At 47.4% G+C, this 25,770-nt stretch overlaps 1 protein-coding gene across 1 annotated transcript in view; it reads left to right on the top strand.

The window, feature by feature from the left end:
* The window catches only part of NSMCE4A (NSE4 homolog A, SMC5-SMC6 complex component), a 147,083-nt gene that overhangs the window by 98,306 nt on the left and 23,007 nt on the right, over positions 1-25,770 (top strand). Inside the window, exon 9 of the mRNA XM_063961850.1 lies at positions 22,561-22,652. Coding sequence (XP_063817920.1) covers positions 22,561-22,652 — 92 coding nt within the window. The remainder of the gene's footprint in view (positions 1-22,560; positions 22,653-25,770) is intronic.

Below are 25,770 nucleotides of genomic sequence, written 5' to 3'. Positions count from 1 at the left end.
GTTAATTCTGATATTTTGCCTTATATTCCTGCACAGCCTAGGAAAGCACGACATTATTAAATGCAGCTTTTCGAATAAAGAAACAAGAAAGTCTGAGGTGCGTCCTTTCTTGTCAGAGCCGGGGGCAGAGGAAAGAAGCTGTACAACACAGCTAGTCCCCAGGAACAGAAGTCCTCCCCGGCCTCTACAAAAATCCACCGCATGTCGCTGGGGCTCCACAGGCGGAGCTAGGCCCGGTGGGGACACGCCTTCGTAAGTTCAGCCACAAGTGGGTTCACTCCCTGTTAGATCCCTGGGCAATAGAAATTGTATCGCAGGGATACAGGCTGGACTGTGAGAAGATGCCCCCTCACCGAGGACCCGGCGGGCTTCCCCCCAAGAGAGGGAGCCAGTGTTAACTGCAATTCGTAAATTGTATCTTCAACAGGTGGTGGTCAAGGGTCCCCTCCTTCAACAAGAGGGTGTTATTATTCGACCATGTTATAATCCCGAAACCAGACGGTTCGGTTAGACTCATATTGAATTAAAATCCCTGAACATATACCTGAAAAGGTTCAGGTTCAAGATGGAATCGCTAAGAGCGGTCATTGCATGCCTGAAATGAATCGGGACATAAGGGATGCATACCTTCGTGTCCCCATTTATCCACCTCATCAGGCGTACCTCAGAATTGCGGTACGGGATTGTCATTACCAATTTCACCAAGGTAATGGCGGATATGATGGTGCTCCTGCGGAAGCAAGGTGTCATTATTATCACATACTTGGATGATCTCCTCATAAAAGCGAGATCAAGAGAGCAGTTGCTGAACAGCGTATCACCTTCTCTGGAAGTGAAACGGCAACACGACTGGATTCTATATATATTCCAAAGTCGCAGTTGGTTCCTACAGCTCATCTGCCTCGCCTAGGCATGATCCTAGATACAGACCAGAAGAGGGTTTATCTCCCGATAGAGAGAGCTCAGGAGCTCATGACACTGGTCAGGAATCCATTGAAAACCAAAACAGGTGTCAGTGCATCACTGCACTCGAGTCCTGGGAAGGATGATGGCATCATACGAGGCCATCCCCTTCGGCTGGTTCCATGCAAGGACAATGGAACTTACTGGACAAGTGGTCCGGATCACATCTTCAGATGCATCGGTTAATCACCCTATCCCCCAGGGCCAGGGTGTCTCTCCTGTGGTGGCTGCAGAGTGCTCACCTTCTCGAGGGCCGCAGATTCGGCATTCAGGACTGGGTCCTGGTGACCACGGATGCAAGCCTCCGAGGGTGGGGGGCAGTTACACAGGGAAGAAAATTCCAAGGTTTGTGGTCAAGCCAACAGACTTGCCTTCACATCAATATCCTGGAACTAAGGGCCATATACAACGCCTAAGTCAAGCGGAGTTCCTGCTTCGCGACCAACCGGTTCTGATCCAGTCAGACCGCAGGGGCTCATGTAAACCGCCAGGGCGGCACAAGGAGCAGGGTGGCGAGGGTAGAAGCCACCAGAATTCTTCGCTGGGCGGAGAATCAAGTAAGCGCACTGTCAGCAGTGTTCATTCCGGGAGTGGACACGACCTCCACCCGGGAAAGTGGTGACTTCATCAGGAAGTCTTCACGCAGTTTTGCAAATTGATGGAAACTGCCTCAGGGGGACTACATGGCGTCCCACCTCAATAAAAAGATAAAAAAGGTTTTACGCTGGGTCAAGGGACTCTCGGGCGATAGCTGTGGTCGCACTAGTAACACTGTGGGTGTTCCAGTCGGTCTATATATTCCCTCCTCTTCCTCTCAGACCCAAGGGCTGAGAATTGTAATAAACGGAGGAGTGTGAACAATATTCTTTGCTCCGGATTGGCCAAGAAGGACTCGGTACCCGGAACTGCAAGAAATGCTCTCAGAGGACCCATGGCCTCTGCCTCTCAGTCAGGACATGTTGCAACAGGGACCCTGTCTGATCCAAGACTTACCGCGGCTGCGTTGGACGGCATGGCGGTTGAACGCCGGATCCTAGCGGAAAAGGGCATTCCGGATGCAGTTATTCCTACGCTGATAAAGGCTAGGAAAGACGTGACAGCAAGACTTTTTCACTGTATATGGCGAAAATAGGTTGCTTGGTGTGTGGCCGGGAAGGCCCTACAGAGGAATTCCAGGGGGGTCGATTCCTGCACTTCCTACAGTCAGGAGTGACTATGGGCCTAAAATTAGGATCCATAAAGGCCAAGATTTCGGCCCTATCCCTTTTTCTCTCAAAAAGAACTGGCTTCACTGCCTGAAGTTCGGACGTTGTTACAGGGGTGCTGCATATTCAGCCCCTTTTGTGCCTCCAGTGGCACCTTGGGATCTTAACGTGTGTTGGATTCCTAAAATCCCACTGGTTTGAGCCACTTAAGACCGTGGAGCTAAAATATCTCACGTGGAAAGTGGTCATGCTTTTGGCCTTAGCTTGGACTAGGCGTGTGTCAGAATTGGCGGCTTTGTCATGTAAAAGCCCATATCTGATCTTCCAAATGGAAAGGGCAGAATGGAGGACTCGTCCCCAATTTCTCCCTAATGTGGTATCGTTTCATTTGAACCAACCTATTGTGGTGCCTGCGGCTACTAGGGACTTGGAGGATTCCAAGTTGCTGGACGTAGTCCGGGCCCTGAAACTTTGTTTTCAGGACGGCTAGAGTCAGAAAAACTGACTCGCTATTTATCCTGCATGCACCCAACAAGCTGGGTGCTCCTGCTTCAAAGCAGACTATTGCTCGCTGGATCTGTAGCACCATTCAGCTTGCACATTCTGCGGCTGGACTGCCGCATCCTAAATCAGTAAAAGCCCATTCCACGAGGAAGGTGGGCTCTTCTTGGGCGGCTGCCCGAGGGGTCTCGGCTTTACAACTTTGCCGAGCTGCTACTTGGTCGGGTTCAAACACTTTTGCAAAATTCTACAAGTTTGATACCCTGGCTGAGGAGGACCTTGAGTTTGCTCATTCGGTGCTGCAGAGTCATCCGCACTCTCCCGCCCGTTTGGGAGCTTTGGTATAATCCCCATGGTCCTTACGGAGTACCCAGCATCCACTAGGACATCAGAGAAAATAAGAATTTACTCACCGGTAATTCTATTTCTCGTAGTCCGTAGTGGATGCTGGGAGCCCGTCCCAAGTGCGGACTCTCTGCAATACATGTATATAGTTATTGCTTAACTAAAGGGTTATTGTATGAGCCATCTGTTGAGAGAGGCTCAGTTATTGTTCATACTGTTAACTGGGTATAGTTATCACGAGTTGTACAGTGTGATTGGTGTGGCTGGTATGAGTCTTACCCTGGATTCCAAATCCTTTCCTAGTAATGTCAGCTCTTCCGGGCACAGTTTCCCTAACTGAGGTCTGGAGGAGGGGCATAGATGGAGGAGCCAGTGCACACCAGATATAGTACCTAATCTTTCTTTTAAGAGTGCCCAGTCTCCTGCGGAGCCCGTCTATACCCCATGGTCCTTACGGAGTACCCAGCATCCACTATGGACTACGAGAAATAGAATTACCGGTGAGTAAATTCTTATTTTTTCAACATTAGACTGTTAAATACATGGGGTATATCCAAATAGTATTTAAAGAATTCCACTAGAAATATAATGTTGGACGTGAAATTCGTCCTTGTGGCAAAAATTTATCAAAAATCATATGTAATCATAAAACTTGAGCATCTAATTCATACACAGCTCAAAAAGACAGTCATCTGTCTGAATTCTAGCAGACGGCATACATAATACATTATAGGTCGTCAGATCCTGTGGCTGAAGAAAATCTGCGCATAAAACTAGTATATCCTTCTAAATCCCAGTTCGAATAACAAAGATCTGATAATTACATCGGCATGACTCCTCTGTATCTCCAGTAAGAATATTATACAATTGGAATAATCATAGGCACATAATTACGTCCCCTTCAATACTGTAGGAGAGTTTGCTGCAGATATAACATTCACAGAAATACAATATGGGTGGCTACCCATCCATATGGCTGAGCATTTAATACACAATACAGTTCAAAAGTAACCATACAACAGAGTATTCCATAGGCAAAGCAGTTCAAAAGTAACCATAGAACTTTGATAGAGCACTGATGTAACAACCTAAGAGTGTGTATCTAAATGTTGGTGTCACAAGGGATCATACAAAAAGGTTACTAAGTAAGATCCCTGGAATAATTTGGTTGTGTATAATAGAAGTGACTGTTGTTATTGTACAGAGGCGAACAACAAATTGCATGAGTCACACCAAATCCAGCAGAAATAACCCTTATATGTAGTATATGGTCAAAATATAAATGCCCTGTGAGTAGCCAGGCTCTGTTTGGGGGATGCATTGGATGTGTGGATTTCCGCTGCAAGTGCGGGTAAGTCAACCATTCTTCCCTCAGCAGCACCACCGGCTAGGAAATCTTAACCTATATCTACACTGCAGTCCTTTCGGACCGCAAAAGTAAAAAAATACAAAGCCCCCTCCACCTTCTTTAGAGGAGGTTGGGGAAAATCCAGAAAACCTACATCAACAGGATCTCAGGAACAGAAACCAGGTTCTTCTTCCTCAAAATTTTCTGCATGACGGTGGACCTCCCAGCCTGGAGATCAGGCAGGTGGGAGCAAGACTAAAAGATTTCAGTCACATCTGGGCGTCATCATGCCTAGACCCCTGGGTAACAGATATTATTGCCCAGGGGTACAGACTGGAGTTTCAAGTACTCCCACCTCACAGATTCTTCAAATCGGGCTTACCAGCTTCGCTGACAGAAAGTGCTATCCTACAGGATGCCATTCAAAAATTGATTCAAACAAATGTTGTTGTTCCAGTTCCACCTCGCCTACAAAACAAGGGTTATTACTCAAACCTGTTTGTGGTACTGAAACCGGATGGTTTAGTACGGCCAATATTAAACCTAAAGTCATTGAACCCCTACTTGAGGGAGTGCAAATTCAAGATGGAGTCTCTGAGAGCGAAGATCTCAGGTCTGGAGGAGGGGGAATTCCTGGTATTCCTGGATATCAAGGATGCGTACCTTCACGTTCCGGTCTGGCCGCCTCGCCAGGCTTACCTCAGATTTGCGCTGCTGGACTGTCACGATCCGTTCCAGGCACTGTCATTTGGCCTCTCCACGGCACAGAGGGTGTTCACCAAGGTCATGGCAGAGATGATGGTACTCCTCCGCAAGCAGGTAGTGAACATTATTCCATACCTGGACGATCTGCTGATAAACGCATCTTCCAGGGAGAGGTTGTTGTTGAGTATTGCTCTCTCAACTCGACTACTCCCAGGATCATGGGTGGATCCTCAACCTTCTAAAGTCACATTTGGAGCCGACAAGGAGATTTGTTTTTTCTGGGGATGATACTCGACATGGAGGTGTAGAAAGCGTTGGTGATCCTATCAATGGTACGGGACATCCTGAAGCCAGCCCGGATATCAGTTCATCAGGGCATTCTCCTTCTGGGGAAGATGGTAGCCTCCTACGAGGCTCTACAGTATGGAAGATTTCATGCAAGGTCCTTCCAACTTGATCTCCTAGACAAATGGTCGGGTTCGCATCTTCACATGCATCAGCGGATATGCCTGTCGCCGAAAGCCAGAATTTTACTCTTCTGGTAGCTACAAACTTCTCAACTACTTGAATGGCGCAGGTTCGGGATTCTGAATTGGATCCTCCTAACCACGGATGCAAGCCTCAGAGGTTGGGGAGCAGTCACCGGGGAAAACTTCCAAGGAAGGTGGTCCAGTAAGGAATCTCTCCTTCAAATAAACGTTCTGGAACTGAGGGCCATTTACAATGGCCTTCTACAAGCAGCACATCTGCAAAATCAAGCCAGTCAGGTTCAGTCTGACAACGTCACAGCGGTGTCCTACATAAACAGGGCGGAACGAAGAGCAGAGCTGCGATGTCAGAGGTAACAAAAATCTTCCTCTGGGCAGAAAAGCACGTGATGGCGCTGTCGGCAATCTTCATTCCGGGAGTGGACAACTGGGAAGCGAACTTCCTCAGCAGACACTATCTCCATCCAGGAGAATGGGGCCTCCATCCGGAGGTGTTCGCAGAGGTGACAAGCCGATGGGGTACCTCCAATAGACATGATGGCCTCTCGTCTCAACAAGAAGCTTCGGAGGTACTGTTTCAGGTCGAGAGACCCACACGCAGTGGTGGTGGATGCACTAGTCACTCCGTGGGCGTTCCAGTCGGTGTATGTGTTCCCACCACTTCCGCTCATCCCAAGGATTCTCAAGCTCATAAAAAGAACAAGAGTTCAGGTAATCCTCATTGCTCCGTTCTGGCCAAGACGGGCTTGGTACGCGGATCGTCTGGAATTACTGCTGGAGGATCCGAGGCCTCTTCCTCTTTGCGAGGACATTCTCTACAGGGGCCGTTCGCCTATAAAGACTTACCGCGGCTACGTTTGACGGGATGGAGGTTGAACGCCAGATCTTAGCTCGAATAGGCATTCCGAAAAAGGTCATTCCTACCCTGATGCAGGCTAGGAAGGGAGTAACGTCAAAACATTACCATCGGATTTGGAAAAAGTATGTGTCTTGGTGTGAATCCAAGAAGTTTCCTGCGGTGGACTTTCAACTTGGAAGGTTTCTCCTCTCTTTCTGCAAACAGGTGTGAATGTAGGCCTACGCTTGGGCTTCATCAAGGTCCATATTTCGGTCTTGTCCATTTTCTTCCAGAAACAATTGGCTTCCCTCCCTGAGGTTCAGACATTCTTGAAAGGGGTTCTGCACATCCAACCACCCTTTGTGCCTCCTACGGCACCTTGGGATCTTAATGTGGTACTGCAGTTCCTGCAATCTGATTGGTTCGAACCTTTGCAGGAGGTGGACTTAAAGTTTCTTACTTGGAAGGCGGTCACACTGTTAGCATTGGCATCTGCTAGATGTGTGTCAGAATTGGGGGCATTGTCATGCAAGGACCCCTACTTGATTTTTCATGAAGATGCAGCTGAGCTCAGAACGCGTCGGCAATTTCTTCCGAAGGTTGTGTCAGCCTTTCATATCAATCAACCTATTGTGGTGCCAGTGGCTAGAGAACTTCTCGTCACGGGAAGTCGAACGCTCTGATTGTCCTTTATGGTCCCAACAAAGTTGGGTATCCTGCTTCTAAGCAGACAATTTCTCGCTGGATCAGGTTCACTATCCAGCATGCTTATTCTACGGCAGGCTTGTCGTGTCTAAAATCTGTTAAGGCCCACTCTACTCGTAAAGTGGGTTCTTCCTGGGCGGCTACCCGGGGTGTCTCTGCTTTGCAGCTTTGCCGAGCAGCTACTTGGTCAGGGTCGAACACGTTTGCTAAGTTCTACAAGTTTGATACTTTGGCCTCTGAGGACCTGAAGTTTGGTCAATCGGTTCTGCAGGAACCTCGGCACTCTCCCTCCCATTCTGGGAGCTTTGGTACAGCCCCATGGTAATAATATGGACCCCAGCATCCTCTAGGCCGTAAGAGAAAATAGGATTTTAATTAGCTATCGGTAAATCCTTTTCTCGTAGTCCGCAGAGGATGCTGGGCGCCCGCCCAGTGCTTCGTATGCCTGCATTGATACTCGGTTCAGATTATTGGTTCAGCCGTTGCTGATTCGTTCCAAGTTGGTTAGCTTGGCTTTCCTTTTCGTTATGTGTGAGCTGGTGTGAATCTCACCACTGTCTGTGTATTTCCTTTTCTCTAAGTATGTTCGTCTCCTCGGGCACAGTTTCTAGACGGAGTCTGGTAGGAAGGGCATGGAGGGAGGAGCCAGTCCACACTGTTAATCTCTTAAAGTGCCCATGGCTCCTAGTGGACCCGTCTATACCCCATGGTATTAATGTGGACCCCAGCATCCTCTACGGACTATGAGAAAAGTATTTGCCGGTAGGTAATTAAAATCCTTTTTTCTACATTGTAGATTAATACTGAAGACATCAAAACTATGAAAGAACACATATGGAATTATGTTATAAACAAAAAAGTGTTAAATCAAAATGTTTTATATTTTAGATTCCTCAAAGTAGCCCCATTTGCTTTGATGACAGCTTTGCACACTATTGGCATTCTCTCAAACAGCTTAATGAGGTAGTCTTCTGGAATGGTTTTGAATTAACAGGTGTTCCTTGTCAAGAGTCAATCTGTGGAATTACTTGCTGTCTTAATGTGTTTGAGACCATCAGTTGTGTTGTGCAGATGTAGGGTTAGTACACAGTGGACACCCCTATTTGACTACTGTTGTAATCCATATGGCAGGAACCACTCAACTCCGCAATGAGAAACGACAGTCCATCATTACTTTTAAGACATGAAGGTCAGTCGATACGGAAAATGTAAAGAACTTTGAATATATCCTCAAGTGCAGTTGCAAAAACCATCAAATGTTATGATGAAACTGCCTCTCATGAGGACCTCCCCAGGAAAGAAGACCAGGAGTAACCTCTGCTGCAGAGGATAAGTTCAATAGTGTTACCAGCCACAGAAACCGCTACTTAACAGCAACTCAGATTAGAGCCCACATAAACTTTTCACAGAGTTCAAGTAGCAGACAAATCTCAACATCAACTGTTCAGAGGAGACTGCGTGAATCAGGCCTTCATGGTCGAATTGCTGCGAAGAAGCCACTACTGAGGATGAACAACAAGAAGAGAATTGTTTGGGCCAAGAAACACAAGGAATGGACATTAGACCAGTGAAAATCTGTACTTGTGTCTGAGTCCAAATTTAAGATTTTTGGTTCCAACCGCCGTGTCTTTGTGAGACGCAGAGAAGGTGAGCGGTTTCTGCATGTGTGGTTCCCACTGTGAAGCATGGAGGAGTAGGTGTGATGGTGTACGGGTGCTTTGCTGGTGACACTGTTGGTGATTTATTCAAAGTTCAAGGCACACTTAAACAGCGTGGCTACCACAGCATTCTGCAATGCCATGCCATCCCATCTGGTTTGAGCTTACTGGGACCATTTGTTTTTCAACAAGACAATGACCCCAAACACACCTCCTCCAGGCTCTGTAAGGCTACTTGACCAAGAAGGAAAGCGATGGAGTGCTGCGTCGGTTGACCTGGCCTCCACAATCACCTTACCTAAACCCTATTGAGATGGTTTGGAATGAGTTGGACCGCAGAGTGAAGGAAAAGCAGCCAACAAGTGCTCAGCACCTCTGGTAACTGTTGAAAAACCATTCCAGGAGACTACCTCATGAAGCTGATTGAGAGAATGCCAAGGGTGTGCAAAGCTGTCATCAAAGCAAAAGGGGGCTACACTGAGTAATCTAAAATATAAAACATATTTTGATTTAACACTTTTTTGTTGTTTACAACATAATTCTGTGTTCTTTCATAGTTTTGATGTCTTCAGTATTAATCTGCAACAGAAAAATAAATGAAAATAAAACCATTGAATGAGAAGGTGTCTCTTAACTTTTGACTGGTACTATGTGTGTATATGCCTGTCTGTCTGTCTGTGTGTGTCTCTCTCTCTCTCGCTCGATTGGTTTCCACAGGAAAACATTGGAGTGTAGAGTGGATCTTGATCCAGTCACCAACCAGGCTAAAGCTTTAGTCTATCCCAGGATGCATTGGGGAGTCTACAACCCACACAAGTGGCTCAGGTAGTGCAGCTCATCCAGGATGGCACATCAATGCGAGCAGTGGCAAGAAGGTTTGCTGTGTCTGTCAGCGTAGTGTCCAGAGCATGGATGTGCTACCAGGAGACAGGCCAGTACATCAGGAGACGTGGAGGAAGGCCGTAGGAGGTCAACAACCCAGCAGCAGGACCGCTACCTCTGCCTTTGTGCAAGGAGGAACAGAAGGAGCACTGCCAGAGCCCTGCAAAATGACCTCCAGCAAGCCACAAATGTGCATGTCTACTCAAACGATCAGAAACAGACTCCATGAGGTTGGTATGAGGGCCCGACGTCCACAGGTGGGGGTTGTGCTTACAGCCCAACACCGTGCAGGATGTTTGGCATTTGCCAGAGAACACCAAGATTGGCAAATTCGCCACTGGTGCCCTGTGCTCTTCACAGATGAAAGCAGGTTCTCACTGAGCATATGTGACAGAATCTGGAGACGCCAAGGAGAATGTTCTGCTACCTGCAACATCCTCCAGCATGACCGGTTTGGCAGTGGGTCAGTAATGGTGTGGGGTGGCATTTCTTTGAGGGGCCGCACAGCCCTCCATGTGCTCGCCAGAGGTAGCCTGACTGCCATTAGGTACCGAGATGAGATCCTCAGACCCCTTGTGAGACCATATGCTGGTGCGGTTGGCCCTAGGTTCCTCCTAATGCAAGACAATGCTAGACCTCATGTGGCTGGAGTGTGTCAGCAGTTCCTGCAAGACGAAGGCATTGATGCTATGGACTGGCCCGTCCGTTCCCCAGACCTGAATCCAACTGAGCACATCTGGGACATCATGTCTCGCTCCATCCACCAACGCCACGTTCCACCACAGACTGTCCAGGAGTTGGCGGATGCTTTAGTCCAGGTCTGGGAGGAGATCCCTCAGGAGACCATCCGCCACCTCATCAGGAGCATGCCCAGGTGTTGTAGGGAGGTCATACAGGCACGTGGAGGCCACACACACTACTGAGCCTCATTTTGACTTGTTTTAAGGAAATTACATCAAAGTTGGATCAGCCTGTAGTGTGTGTTTCCACTTTAATTTTGAGTGGGACTCCAAATCCAGACCTCCATGGGTTAATAAATTTGATTTCTCTGACGTCCTAGTGGATGCTGGGAACTCCGTAAGGACCATGGGAATAGCGGCTCCGCAGGAGACTGGGCACAAAAAGTAAAAGCTTTAGACTAGCTGGTGTGCACTGGCTCCTCCCCCTATGACCCTCCTCCAAGCCTCAGTTAGATTTTTGTGCCCGAACGAGAAGGGTGCAAGCTAGGTGGCTCTCCTGAGCTGCTTAGAAGTAAAAGTTTAAATCTAAAATCTTTGAACACTTACATAAAAAGGTTCAAATTCAAGATGGAGTCACTCAGAGCAGTGATAGCGAACCTGGAAGAAGGGGACTATATGGTATCTCTAGACATCAAGGATGCTTATCTCCATGTCCCAATCTACCCTTCTCACCAAGGGTACCTCAGGTTTGTGATACAAAACTGTCATTATCAGTTTCAGACGCTGCCGTTTGGATTGTCCACGGCACCACGGGTCTTTACCAAGGTAATGGCCGAAATGATGATTCTTCTTCGAAGAAAAGGCGTATTAATTATCCCTTACTTGGACGATCTCCGGATAAGGGCAAGGTCCAGGGGACAGTTAGAGGTCGGAGTAGCACTATCTCAGGTAGTGCTACGTCAGCACGGGTGGATTCTAAATATCCCAAAATCACAGCTGATTCCAACAACACGTCTACTGTTCCTAGGGATGATTCTGGACACAGTCCAGAAAAAGGTGTTTCTCCCGGAGGAGAAGGCCAGGGAGTTATCCGAGCTAGTCAGGAACCTCCTAAAACCAGGACAAGTGTCAGTGCATCAGTGCACGAGAGTCCTGGGAAAAATGGTGGCTTCTTACGAAGCAATTCCATTCGGAAGATTCCATGCAAGAACTTTTCAGTGGGATCTGCTGGACAAATGGTCCGGATCGCATCTGCAGATGCATCAGCGGATAACCCTATCTCCAAGGACAAGGGTATCTCTCCTGTGGTGGTTACAGAAGGCTCATCTTCTAGAGGGCCGCAGATTCGGCATTCAGGATTGGATGCTGGTAACCACGGATGCCAGCCTGAGAGGCTGGGGAGCAGTCACACAGGGAAGAAATTTCCAGGGCTTGTGGTCAAGCATGGAAACGTCTCTTCACATAAATATCCTAGAGCTAAGGGCCATTTACAATGCCCTAAGTCAAGCAAGGCCTCTGCTTCAGGGTCAACCGGTATTGATCCAGTCGGACAACATCACGGCTGTCGCCCACGTAAACAGACAGGGCGGCACAAGAAGCAGGAGGGCAATGGCAGAAGCTGCAAGGATTCTCCGCTGGGCGGAAAATCATGTGATAGCACTGTCAGCAGTGTTCATTCCGGGAGTGGACAACTGGGAAGCAGACTTCCTCAGCAGACACGACCTCCACCCGGGGGAGTGGGGACTTCATCCAGAAGTCTTCCAAGTGATTGTAAACCGTTGGGAAAAACCAAAGGTGGACATGATGGCGTCCCGTCTCAACAAGAAACTGGACAGATATTGCGCCAGGTCAAGGGACCCTCAGGCAATAGCGGTGGACGCTCTGGTAACTCAGTGGGTTTTCCAGTCGGTATATGTGTTCCCTCCTCTTCCTCTCATACCAAAAGTACTGAGAATCATAAGAAGGAGAGGAGTAAGAACGATACTCGTGGCTCCGGATTGGCCAAGAAGAACTTGGTACCCGGAGCTGCAAGAGATGCTCACGGAGGACCCGTGGCCTCTACCTCTAAGGAAGGACCTGCTCCAGCAGGGACCTTGTCTGTTCCAAGACTTACCGAGGCTGCGTTTGACGGCATGGCGGTTGAACGCCGGATCCTGAAGGAAAAAGGCATTCCAGATGAAGTCATCCCTACCCTGATCAAGGCCAGGAAGGATGTAACTGCAAAACATTATCATCGCATTTGGCGAAAATATGTTGCGTGGTGTGAGGCCAAGAAGGCCCCTACAGAGGAATTTCAACTGGGTCGTTTCCTACATTTCCTGCAAGCAGGATTGTCTATGGGCCTAACATTAGGATCCATTAAGGTTCAAATTTCGGCCCTGTCGATCTTCTTCCAAAAAGAACTGGCTTCAGTGCCTGAAGTTCAGACGTTTGTCAAAGGGGTACTGCATATACAGCCTCCTTTTGTGCCTCCAGTGGCACCTTGGGATCTCAATGTAGTTTTAGGGTTCCTAAAATCACATTGGTTTGAACCACTTGCCACAGTGGATTTGAAATATCTCACATGGAAAGTGGTAATGCTGTTGGCCCTGGCTTCAGCCAGGCGCGTATCAGAATTGGCGGCTTTATCCTATAAAAGCCCTTACCTGATATTTCATTCGGATAGGGCGGAATTGAGGACTCGTCCTCAATTTCTCCCTAAGGTGGTTTCAGCGTTTCACATGAATCAACCTATTGTGGTACCTGTGGCTACTAGGGACTTGGAGGACTTCAAGTTGCTGGACGTAGTCAGGGCCCTGAAAATATATGTTTCCAGGACGGCTGGAGTCAGAAAATCTGACTCGCTGTTTATACTGTATGCACCCAACAAGCTGGGTGCTCCTGCTTCTAAGCAGACGATTGCTCGTTGGATTTGTAGTACAATTCAACTTGCACATTTTGTGGCAGGCCTGCCACAGCCAAAATCTGTTAAAGCCCATTCCACAAGGAAGGTGGGCTCATCTTGGGTTGCTGCCCGAGGGGTCTCTGCTTTACAACTTTGCCGAGCAGCTACTTGGTCAGGGGCAAACACGTTTGCTAAATTCTACAAATTTGATACCCTGGCTGAGGAGGACCTGGAGTTCTCTCATTCGGTGCTGCAGAGTCATCCGCACTCTCCCGCCCGTTTGGGAGCTTTGGTATAATCCCCATGGTCCTTACGGAGTTCCCAGCATCCACTAGGACGTCAGAGAAAATAAGAATTTACTTACCGATAATTCTATTTCTCGTAGTCCGTAGTGGATGCTGGGCGCCCATCCCAAGTGCGGATTGTCTGCAATACTTGTATATAGTTATTGTTACAAACAAATCGGGTTGTTTATTGTTGGAAGCCATCTTTTCAGAGGCTCCTACGGTTATCATACTGTTAACTGGGTTCAGATCACGAGTTGTACGGTGTGATTGGTGTGGCTGGTATGAGTCTTACCCGGGATTCAAGATCCTTCCTTATTATGTACGCTCGTCCGGGCACAGTATCTTAACTGAGGCTTGGAGGAGGGTCATAGGGGGAGGAGCCAGTGCACACCAGCTAGTCTAAAGCTTTTACTTTTTGTGCCCAGTCTCCTGCGGAGCCGCTATTCCCATGGTCCTTACGGAGTTCCCAGCATCCACTACGGACTACGAGAAATAGAATTATCGGTAAGTAAATTCTTATTTTCCATTGATCATTTTTGTGTAATTTTGTTGTCAGCACATTCAACTATGTAAAGAAAGTATTTAGTAAGAATATTTAATTCATTCAGATCTAGGATGTGTTATTTTAATGTTCCCTTATATATAGATATAGATATATATTATAGAGATAGATAGAGATATAGATAGAGAGAGATATATGTACATTATAATTTCTGCATTGCCTGTATATGCTGTGTGGTTTCACTTTCCGTGCAGCCCAGGTATAACGGTCTCTTTATTCTGTACCCTAAGAGGCTAGGTGCGTCTGGGTCTACTAATATAGTGCGTCACAGTATTTATTCAATACGCATATTCTACTGTGTACTCGGTCACATACCGGTTTTATTCGCAGGTATTGTACTTTGTCTGGCTTTATTGTACCAAGTCGCTCTGTTGCATATTTACATAATGTCTAACAGAAAGGGCAGTACATCGGTGGAAGCTCCTGCATCATGCAGAGCATGCTCCAGAGATTTACCAGAAGGGGAAGTTCTGTTTGATTGTTTATGTACAATGTGTCATACACCTCCTAGTCAGTTTGCAGCTACTGGGTCTACTAAATAACTTACTGGGTACTCTGGTAGAACGCCTTACGCCCCCACATGTACCACTACAGCCACATATTGTCCCTATGGTTAATCCGCCTTGGGCAGAAAATTGATCTAACCAGCTGCAACAATTCAATCTGTCTTTGGTTAGACAGATATCCACCCAAGGTCACTCCAGTGTTTCTGGGGCATCTAAACGGGCTACTTCCTCCTCACAGTCCACATACCTCTCTGATGTTTCATCTGAATAGGAGCGGGAGCATATGGTTCTGTCAGACACTGAAATCTGGTGTTACTAATGAGGATTTTCCCTTGCAGGTTGATGTCCCTGCCTTAGTGGTTGCTATTAAACAAATCCTACAAATCTCTGAAGATGAGGATTCCACTACTGTGGCAAAGAATACTGATATGTTTAAATGGCAGAAAGTGGTTAAAATTCTGTTATCCCATTCTGACCATCTAGTGGACATCAGACGGGAACCCTGGTCAACTCCAGGGAAGAAATTCCCTCTGCTTAAACGGGCCTTGGCTCGCTATCCTCTACCTGCAGAGTTATGTAGCAAGTTGGAAAATCCACCACCGGTGGATTCTCGCGTCACCCGCCTTGTGGTGTCATCCGCTCTGCCTGTCACCTTGCTAAAGGAACCGTCAGAAAAGCGTGTGGAGGGATGCCTGAAGTCTATTTACTCCCTTACAGGAGCTATGCATAGGCCCACTATTGCTGCCTCCTGGGCTGCAAAATTTATTGAAGCGTGGGTTCAGGCATTAGCAGGTGAGCTGCCCAAAGATATTTTTGACAAGTCCAGGCAAGACCTGTCTCACGTTTCCACTGCTGCCTATTACATTTAGGAGGCGTCCTCTGAGGCGGGTGTGTTGGCAGCCAAGGTGTTTACTACGTCTGTCCTGGCTCGCTGTATTCTGTGGTTGAGGTCATGGAGAGTAGACCTAGACTCCAAAGAGACCTTGGGGCTACGCCCCTTTACTGGGAACATTTTGTTTGGGGAAGACCTGAATAAAATTGTGTCTGAGTTAGTAGCTGCTAAGACTGCTTTTCTTCCAAATACTAATCCTTCTGCACAGAAGGCAAAAAGTACCACTTTTCGTTCCTTACGGCCTCAAGGGAAAGCAAAAGGTCAGGCATACCTGAGAGACTTGTGCTCCCAAAACCACAAAGCCCAAGGTCCAAACAATTCTGAGCAACCAGTCAGCCTACTTCCAAACAAGACAAGCCTGCCGCATAACGGGGCGGGCCTTCTCTGGGGGACCCCGGGGTGGGAGGTTGACTTCTACAGTTCACCCAGGTCTGGTTAAAGACCACTTCAGACGCATGGGTGCTGGAAGTTGTCTTTCATGGGTACGTTGTCTCTTTCAAGATACGTCCCCCTCGCCAGTTTTGCACTACTGTTCTATCTTCGGATCCGTTAAAGGCGCAAGCTTTGCAAACAAGTGTCAGTTCTCTCCTGAGTACAGGAGTGGTTGTACTGGTACCTCAGTCCCAGAGAGGCAGAAGTTATTACTCGACCCTGTTTCTAGTTCCGAAACCAAATGGGTCATTCCGGCCTATACTCGACCTCAAATCCGTGAACAAGTTTGTGAGAGTGCCCAGGTTCCGTATGGAAACACTGCGCTCAATTGTACTGGCTATGGAATCCGGAGACTATATGGTATCCCTCGATGTACAGGATGCATACCTTCATATACCTATTACCATGTATCACCAGCAGTTTCAGCGGTTTGCTATTGGCAACCTACGTTATCAATTCCAGGCTCTACCATTTGGACGGGCCACGGCTCCTCGGATCTTCACCAAGGAAATGACTGTTATGACGGCCTATTTCCGTCGCCAGGGGATCAGAATCCTGCCGTATCTTGACCTGCTGATTCTGGCAAATTCCCACGATGTCCTCCTCGGTCATCTGCAATTGACGGTAAACTTCCTGAAAGCCCACCGGGTTGCTTATCAATTGGAAAAAATCCTCACTGGTACCAGCTCAGAGCATGGTGCACCTGGGGTCACTTCTGGACACACATTGTGAAAGGCTGTGTCCTTCTCCGGAAAAGGTCCTGAAGCTTCAGTACAGGATAAGATGCTTCTCTTGTCGCCCCAGAGTGTCGATACACTTGGCGATTCAAGTACTTGGCCTGATGGTGTCGGCATTCAACATGGTAGATTATGCTTGATTTAATTCCTGCCCATTACAGAGGTTAATCCTTTCCAAGTGGGACGTCCAACCTCATCGGATCAGATCTCAGATGATCACTTTAACTCCAGAGGTTAGTCTGTCGCTGACCTGGTGGCTACAGGACCAGCGATTAAACAGGGGGCCGTCCCTTCTTGGTCCTGCTGACAACGGACGCCAGTCTCGGGATGGGGTGTAGTGTTGGAGCAACAATCCTTCCAGGATCGCTGGACCAAGGAGGAATCGCTCCTCCCAATAAACTTTCTGGAGTTGAGGGCGGTGTTCAGTCGCCAGGACGTGCACACCGGAGAGTGGAGTCTTCATCCGGAAGTCTTACAACTCCTAGTGGACAGATGGTGCCTACTGGACGTAGTCCTCATGGCGGCTCGACACAATCTAGTGTTCACTCTAGGATTTTTTTAGGGCAGGGTGCTGATCACGGGGAGGGCACATTTTTCATTCGGGAGGGCACATTTTTCATTCGGGAGGGCACATTTTTCAGTTAGAAGGGCAAAATTAGGTACATACTAAAATGCTTGGTCCTCCCATTCCCACATGCTAAAGAATGGACAGTGCAAAAATGTAGGGGAGTTGTTTTTCGTGGGGAAGGGGCATGGCCACATAATAGTGGCACTTCCCATTACACCACACAGTAGTGCAGCTAATACACACTGCACCGGGTAGAACCTCCTATACACACTGCGACAGGTAGAGCACGTTATACACATTGCGCCAGGTACAGCATGTTATACACTTTGCGCCAGGTACAGCACGTTATACACTTTGCGCCAGGTACAGCACGTTATACACTTTGCGCCAGGTACAGCACGTTATACACTTTGTGCCAGGTACAGCACGTTATACACATTGCGCCAGGCAGAGCACGTTATACACATTGCGCCAGGCAGAGCACGTTATACACATTGCACTAGGTACAGCACGTTATACACTTTGCGCCAGGTAGAGCACGTTATACACATTGCACCAGGTAGAGCACGTTATACACATTGCGCCAGGTACAGCGCGTTATACACATTGCGCCAGGCAGAGCGCGTTATACACATTGCGCCAGGCAGAGCGCGTTATACACATTGCGCCAGGCAGAGCGCGTTATACACATTGCGCCAGGCAGAGCGCGTTATACACAATGCACCCGGTAGAGCACACTGCACCAGGTAAGAGCACTGAGGCACACTGTACCAGGTAAGAGCACTGAGGCACACTGCACCAGGTAAGAGCACTGAGGCACACTGCACCAGGTAAGAGCACTGAGGCACACTGCACCAGGTAAGAGCACTGAGGCACACTGCACCAGGTAAGAGCACTGAGGCACACTTCACCAGGTAAGAGCACTGAGGCACACTGCACCAGGTAAGAGCACTGAGGCACACTGCACCAGGTAACAGCACTGAGGCACACTGCACCAGGTAACAGCACTGAGGCACACTGCACCAGGTAACAGCACTGAGGCACACTGCACCAGGTAACAGCACTGAGGCACACTGCACCAGGTAACAGCACTGAGGCACACTGCACCAGGTAACAGCACTGAGGCACACTGCACCAGGTAACAGCACTGAGGCACACTGCACCAGGTAACAGCACTGAGGCACACTGCAGCAGGTAAGAGCACTGAGGCACACTGCAGCAGGTAAGAGCACTGAGGCACACTGCACCAGGTAAGAGCACTGAGGCACATTGCAGTAACCACCTTGTCCCCCTCCCCCCCCCAGGGCCGTAGCGGACACCTCAAAGCAAGAGCGACAGCGCGGCCACCGCCTCAGACGGCACCGCGGGAAGCCCCAGTCACAAAGCCCAGCTTTACCTACAAGATCATGGAGGACACCGATCCCTGCAAATCGCCAGAACCCCCCAGAAACGCTGTGGCAACCCATCCATCACCCGCACTCTGCAGCCTTCACTCACCTGCCGCAAGCAGCCAGGCGCCAAGAGGAAAGGAAATTGGCTCCACCTCCTCTTTACATCATTCAGCCCGGGACCAGCATCAGGCAAACATACAAAAATCCCCCTTAGGGATTGGCCTAATGAGGAGCGCGTCACCGGGTCTCGCGTCACCGGGTCTTTGCAATCACTGGGGACAGTGTGCTTAATGTGTCCGGCGGCGTGGTGGGGTCCGGCGGGCAGCAAAGTGCGGGGCGGGAGGGCGCACGCAAACGGGCAGGGCGGCATTTAGGTGTCTAAAAAAGGGGCAGGGCGCAGCGCCCTGTGAAAGACACCTAGAGTGAACACTACAATCACAAGGTACCGATCTTCGGATCAGGGATCTTCAAGCAGCATTCGTGGACGCACTGGCGATTCCATGGAACTTTTAGCGGACCTTTGTGTTCCCTCCAGTGTCACTCCTGCCCAGGGTACAACGGAAGGTCAAACAAGACCTGTAGGGTCTATCGACCCCTTATACTTCCGCAGTGCCCGGACCTTCTCGTACAGGGCCCTTGTCTTTACTCAGACCTGGCCAGACTGTTTTTTTGTGGCATTGCTCTTGAAGCATCTCTCCTGAGGGCCAATGGATTTTCCAAGGCGGTTATTCAGACTATGTTGAAAGCCCGCAAACTGGCATCTGCCCGGATTTATTACAGAGTCTGGATTTCTTACTTCACCTTATGTGCTGATGAGAATTATTGTGCTTATCAATTCAGAACGTCCAGAATCCTGGCTTTCTGCAACAAGGCCTTGACCTAGGTCTTCGTCTGGCGACCCTCAAGGTTCTGCCATGTCAGTATGGTTTCAGAGAAAAATTGCGTCTATACCGGACGTTCATACTTTTCACTCAGGGCATATTTAGGAGTCGGCCTCCGTATATGTCCCTCCTGTGGCTCCATGGTATTTGACTGTTGTACTAAAAGCCCTTCAAGAGTCTCCATTTGAACCTCTTGAGTTAGCGGACCTTAAATGGCTCACAGCCAAGGTCCTGTTTTTGCTGGCTATTGCCTCTGCAAGATGGGTATCGGACTTAGGCGCTTTGTCCTGTCATCCACCCTATTTGACTCTCTTTTCACAATGACCAGGCACGAACTCGACCGGGTTATTTGCCTAAGGTTGTGTCATCTTTTCACCTTAACCAAAAGATTGTGGTTCCAGACTTCATCTCTTCAGACCTGTCTTCCAAAGAGCGTTCTTTTGATGTGGTAAGGGCTCTCCGTATTTCTGTGGAGAGGACTGCCTCTATCAGGGGTGGTCAGACTCCCTTTTTGTACCGTTTGGTTTCCACAAACAGGGCTGGCCTGCGAATGAGCAAACTTTGGCCAAATGGATTAGAATGGTGATTGCACAAGCTTATGCGCAGCTCCTGCTGCTATTAAAGCCCATTCTACTCAGTCTGTTGGACCTTCTTGGGCGGCCCGCCATGGTGCGTTCGCAGAACAATTGTGTAAGGTGGCTATGTGGTCCTCAGTGAACATGTTTATTAGGTTCTATGCCTTTGATACTTCCGACTACCAGGATGCTTCCTTTTAGATGCTGGGTTCTCATGCCTGCTAAGGCGCGTCCCCTCCCTTGAGGAACTGCTTTAGGACATTCCCGATGTATCCTGCTGCAGAAAAGGAGAGTTATAGTAGACTTACCATTAACTCTTTCTGTGAGGTACATTGGTTCCACAGGGTGCCCACCCTGACGCACCTAGCTTCCATGGGTTTGTATGGCATTAGCGGCTGGTACCTTCTCCTGTTGTGAGAAGGTGGTTCTATGTGACTAACATCTGCCTTCTCTCTTGCCTGCTCATGCATTTGACTGGTTAATGAAACTGAACTCCAGTGACTGGACGTGAGGTTTATAGAGGAGGCCCGAATGTATCCTGGGACAGCCTAAAGCTTTAGTCTGTTGGTGCCTCTGGATGAAGATCCATTCCACACCCCAATGTTTTCCTGTGGAACCAATGTACCTCGCAGAAACCGTTAACAATGGTAAGTCTACGACAACTCTTTCTCTCTCTCTCTCTATGTATGTATGTATGTGTATATATATGTATATATATATATATATATATATATATATATATATATGTGTATATATATATGTGTATATATATATATATATATATGTGTATATATATATGTGTATATATATGTATATATATATATATATATATATATATATATATATATATATATATATATATACATATATATATATATATATATATATATATATATATGTATGTGTGTATATATATATATATACACACAAATTCCATGAAAAGTCGCAGACATATGTTTCTGCGGCAGTGATCACAGCTTTGAAGGACTCTGATCGGGAATTTGGTTTCACCTGCCTAAAGGGCCCTACACACTGGTCGATGCCAGTGAAAGATATGAACGATCCCGTTCATTAATGAACGAGATACCGTTCATATCTTTCAGATCTCGTCCATATTTTCATGCACTGCTATGGAGCCGGGTGCCGGAAGGAGAAGAAACTTCACTCCCCCCCCCCCCCCCCCCCCCCCCCCGGGTCGTCCGTCTTCCCAGTCTGTAGGGCCCATTAGGCAAGCAGAGCAAAACTCCCAATAATTGTAGACGGTCTGAGCTAATAGGATAGCCCCCTTAGTGCTTATTGTGTGGATTACTAGTACTAAACAGGGGAGGGGGGGTATTTTATATTTCCGTGCAGTACAGCATAATTTACTACATGGTAAAAAGGGGCTATAATTTGATAATGACCATCGGGCGAAAATAGTGTTAAAAGCCTGTTTTTGCTTTGCAGTAAATTACCACGGGTAATAGAATACCAGCCTAAGAATACTGATTAGTCTAAATCATTTTGATAAATGCTTAAAATTTACATGGGGTATAAGTGAAGTTCTTAGCACAAATTTGGTCAAATGTGGGCTCATCCACCGCGTCCAGGTGAACTTCATCAGATGGGTCCCTAATACTAACACGTTATATAAATTTATTCAGGTCTTACCTTTAAATAGAGAGCATTCTGATATGTAGTCAGCAATGCAGGAAGCTGTCGTAATTAAAAACACCTAAGGGCAAATAGGTGGGGTGCTAATACCAAAATTACAGAGCCTCACCTTTAAGTGTACAATATATACACAAATAGGGACTTAGTGTGCAGTATTAGGGATGTTAGGCACCATTCTAGTGAAGTTCACCTGGACGCAGTGGAGGTGCCCACATTTTTGGCCAAATTTGTGCTAAGAACTTAAACTTTTGCAATTAACATGAAGTATATCAGAATTATTTTAACTAAGTATTCTTCGTGCTTAGTGTGCACCTGCATTTTTCTTTTTCTTGTGTGGAACTAGAAGCCTGAGCATGGTAGCACATCTTATCATGTTTAAAAATAGGGTGTACAGTTCAAGTCCTCCCCTTTTTTTTTTACTGAATGCAAAGGTCAGACAAATATTGACTACAGCATATTTTTGTCTGGGATTTGATGTTTGAACCTTAATTACTGCTAAAAAAAAAAAAAGTGGTTTGTTGATCACAATTTTGAGGACCGACAGTCACCCGTGTACATTATGTAATGAAACTGTGTAACCACTTTTCTAATCATATGAGATTGCTAAAATACTTCATCTTCCTTTAATAATGACACATGCTTTTCTACACGTCGCCGAACCTCTAAAACAAGAGCTTTTGGAAGAAGTGCATGACTTGTTTCTGTAAACCTATAAATATTATTTGGCCTTCACTGTTTGAATTTCTAAGAGAATAATTTGATCGCATTACATACGGTAGGATACATAAGGAATGTGCTGCATGTTTTCTTTTAAGATCGATCTTTTATATTCTTGTAAGTTTTACAATTCTTTTTGTTTCCCCCAATTGGACAGAACCGATCATACAAGAAAGCGAGTCACAGATTGATAAGGATAATCAGCCCAGGTACCAGGGTGTCATCTCTCTCAGCCACCAGGACTGGGAGGTAGGTGCTGTGCTCTGTCAACTATGCCCCTACCAGAATGACTTGCTTTCCTTCACTGAATAACTGCTTTTCAGGGCAACAAAACCTTCTGGGGACTGCACTTGAGACTTGCTTTGTAGTAAATAAAGGTAATAGGTGGAACTTTCAAAAGGATACATAAAAATACGAAATCCAGAGCGTTGCAGATGCTGTCACACTGCTTGGTATTTCTTATTGTCTTCACATTTTTATATTATGCCTGATTCTAGGTTATTGCTAAAATATGAACTATTTAAAGGTGAAAGTCAATGCATAGACGGTTACCCCTTATTTTCAACTATCTCCTAGATTGTAAGCTCTTTGGGGCAGGGCCCTCTTCCCTCCTGTTCTCGGAGCTCTTTTCTCTCACAATTAAATTACAGCTCTCTTACTCAGCGACAGTCTATACCCGCATCCCCTCTTGCTCTTAACTGTTCATCTCTTTCAACGGCTGCCCGCCTCTAGTAGTACGCCGATTACTCCTTTTCTTCCTTACATCTCAGCTGTATTGTGTACTGAGAATTGTGGTGATAATAGTTACCTGTGCTCTGTTTTAGTTTTCCAGTTACTGTAATAAGTTCTGTGTACCCAGCATTGTTCTAATGTCTGCCGTATGTACGGCGCTGCAAAGCACTTGTGGCGCGTTACAAATAAAATTTAATAATAATCCTCATCATATACAAGTTTTCCTGGTTATAGGACATGGCAATTATGCATTACATTTACATACATGCTTAAAATTTGAGTTGGCAGGACCATTAGAAGGTTTCTAAAAGTGCATACAGGTTGAGTATCCCATATCCAAATATTCCGAAATACGGAATATTCCGAAATACAGACTTTTTTGAGTGAGACTGAGATAGTGAAACCTTTGTTTTTTGATGGCTCAATGTACACACACTTTGTTTAATGCACAAAGTTATAAAAAATATTGGCTAAAATTACCTTCCAGCTGTGTGTATAAGGTGTATATGTAACATAAATGCATTCTGTGCATAGACTTAGGTCCCATCACCATGATTTCTCTAACGTCCTAGTGGATGCTGGGGACTCCGTAAGGACCATGGGGAATAGACGGCTCCGCAGGAGACTGGGCACATCTAAAGAAAGCTTTAGGACTATCTGGTGTGCACTGGCTCCTCCCCCTATGACCCTCCTCCAAGCCTCAGTTAGATTTCTGTGCCCGGCTGAGCTGGATGCACACTAGGGGTTCTCCTGAGCTCCTAGGAAGAAAGTGTTTGTTAGGTTTTTTATTTTCAGTGAGACCTGCTGGCAACAGGCTCACTGCATCGAGGGACTAAGGGGAGAAGAAGCGAACCTACCTAAGTGGTGGTAGCTTGGGCTTCTTAGGCTACTGGACACCATTAGCTCCAGAAGGATCGAACACAGGACCCGACCTCGTCGTCCGGAGCCGCGCCGCCGTCCCCCTTACAGAGCCAGAAGCAAGAAGGTGGTCCGGAAAATCGGCGGCTGAAGACTTCGGTCTTCTCCAAGGTAGCGCACAGCACTGCAGCTGTGCGCCATTGCTCCTCATGCACACCTCACACTCCGGTCACTGATGGGTGCAGGGCGCTGGGGGGGGGGGGGCGCCCTGAGCAGCAATACTGACACCTTGGCTGGCAAACTGGCACCATATATAGCCCCAGAGGCTATATAGGTGCTTTTTAACCCCTGCCAGAATCCATAAAAATGCGTGAGAAAGTCCGCGAAAAAGGGGCGGAGCTTTCTCCTTCAGCACACTGGCGCCATTTTTCCCTCACAGCTCCGTTGGAGGGAAGCTCCCTGGCTCTCCCCTGCAGTCAATACACTACAGAAAGGGTTAAAAAGAGAGGGGGGGCACAATTTAGGCGCAGTATACAATATATATAGGCAGCTATAAGGGAAAACACTCTTTATATGTGATATCCCTGTGATATATAGCGCCCTGGTGTGTGCTGGCATACTCTCCCTCTGTCTCCCCAAAGGGCTTTGTGGGGTCCTGTCCTCTGTCAGAGCATTCCCTGTGTGTATGCTGTGTGTCGGTACGGCTGTGTCGACATGTATGAGGAGGATAATGATGTGGAGGCGGAGCGAATGTCTGTAAATGTGATGTCACCCCCTGCGGGATCGACACCGGTGTGGTTGGACTTATGGAAGGATTACGTGAAAGTGTCAACTCCTTACACAAAAGGTCGACGACACAGAACAGCCGGCTACTCAGCTTGTGCCTGTTCCAGCGTCTCAAATGTCATGGGGGGCTCTAAAAACGCCCGCTACCTCAGATGGCAGAAACAGATGTCGACACGGATACCGACTCCAGTGTCGACGACGATGAGACTAGTGTACCCTCCAAATAGGTCCACCCGTTACATGATTGAGGCAATGAAAAATGTATTACACATTTATGATAATACCCCAGGTACCACATAAAAGGGTATTATGTTTGGTGACAGAAAACTACCAGTAGTTTTTCCTGCATCTGAGAAATTAAATGAGGTGTGTGAGGAAGCGTGGTCTTCCCCCGGTAAGAAATTGATAATTTCTAAACGGTTATTGGCAGCGTACCCTTTCCCGCCAGAGGATAGGTCACGTTGGGAAACACCCCATAGGGTAGATACAGCGCTTACACGCTTATCAGAAAAGGTGGCACTACCGTCTCCGGATACGGCCGCCCTGAAGGAACCTGCTGATAAAAAGCAGGGGGTTACCCTGAGAGATATAGTCACACACTCGGGCATTATATTGCGACCAGCCATTGTTTCGGCATGGATGTGCAGTGCTCCCGCTGCGTGGTCAGATTCCCTGTCGGAAAATAACTATGGATAGGGACAATATTTTGCTGACAATAGAGCATATAAAAGACGTGGTCTTATACATGCGTGATGCACAGAGGGATATTTGCTGGCTGGCATAAAAAACAAGCGCTAGGTCCATTGCCGCCAGACGGGGGTTATGGACTCGCCAATGGTCAGGCGATGCCGACTCGAATCGGCACATGGAAGTTTTGCCCTATAAGGGGGTAAAACTGTTTGGGGATGGTCTTTCAGACCTCGTTTCCACAGCTACTGCTGGGAAATCGACTTTTTTGCCACAGGCTACCCCACAACAAAAGAAAGCACCG

The sequence above is a fragment of the Pseudophryne corroboree genome, chromosome 3, assembly GCF_028390025.1.
Source record: "Pseudophryne corroboree isolate aPseCor3 chromosome 3, aPseCor3.hap2, whole genome shotgun sequence".
Lineage (NCBI taxonomy): Eukaryota > Metazoa > Chordata > Amphibia > Anura > Myobatrachidae > Pseudophryne > Pseudophryne corroboree.
The sequence above is the reverse complement of the archived record's forward strand: the minus strand, read 5'-3'. Positions and strand labels throughout refer to the sequence as shown.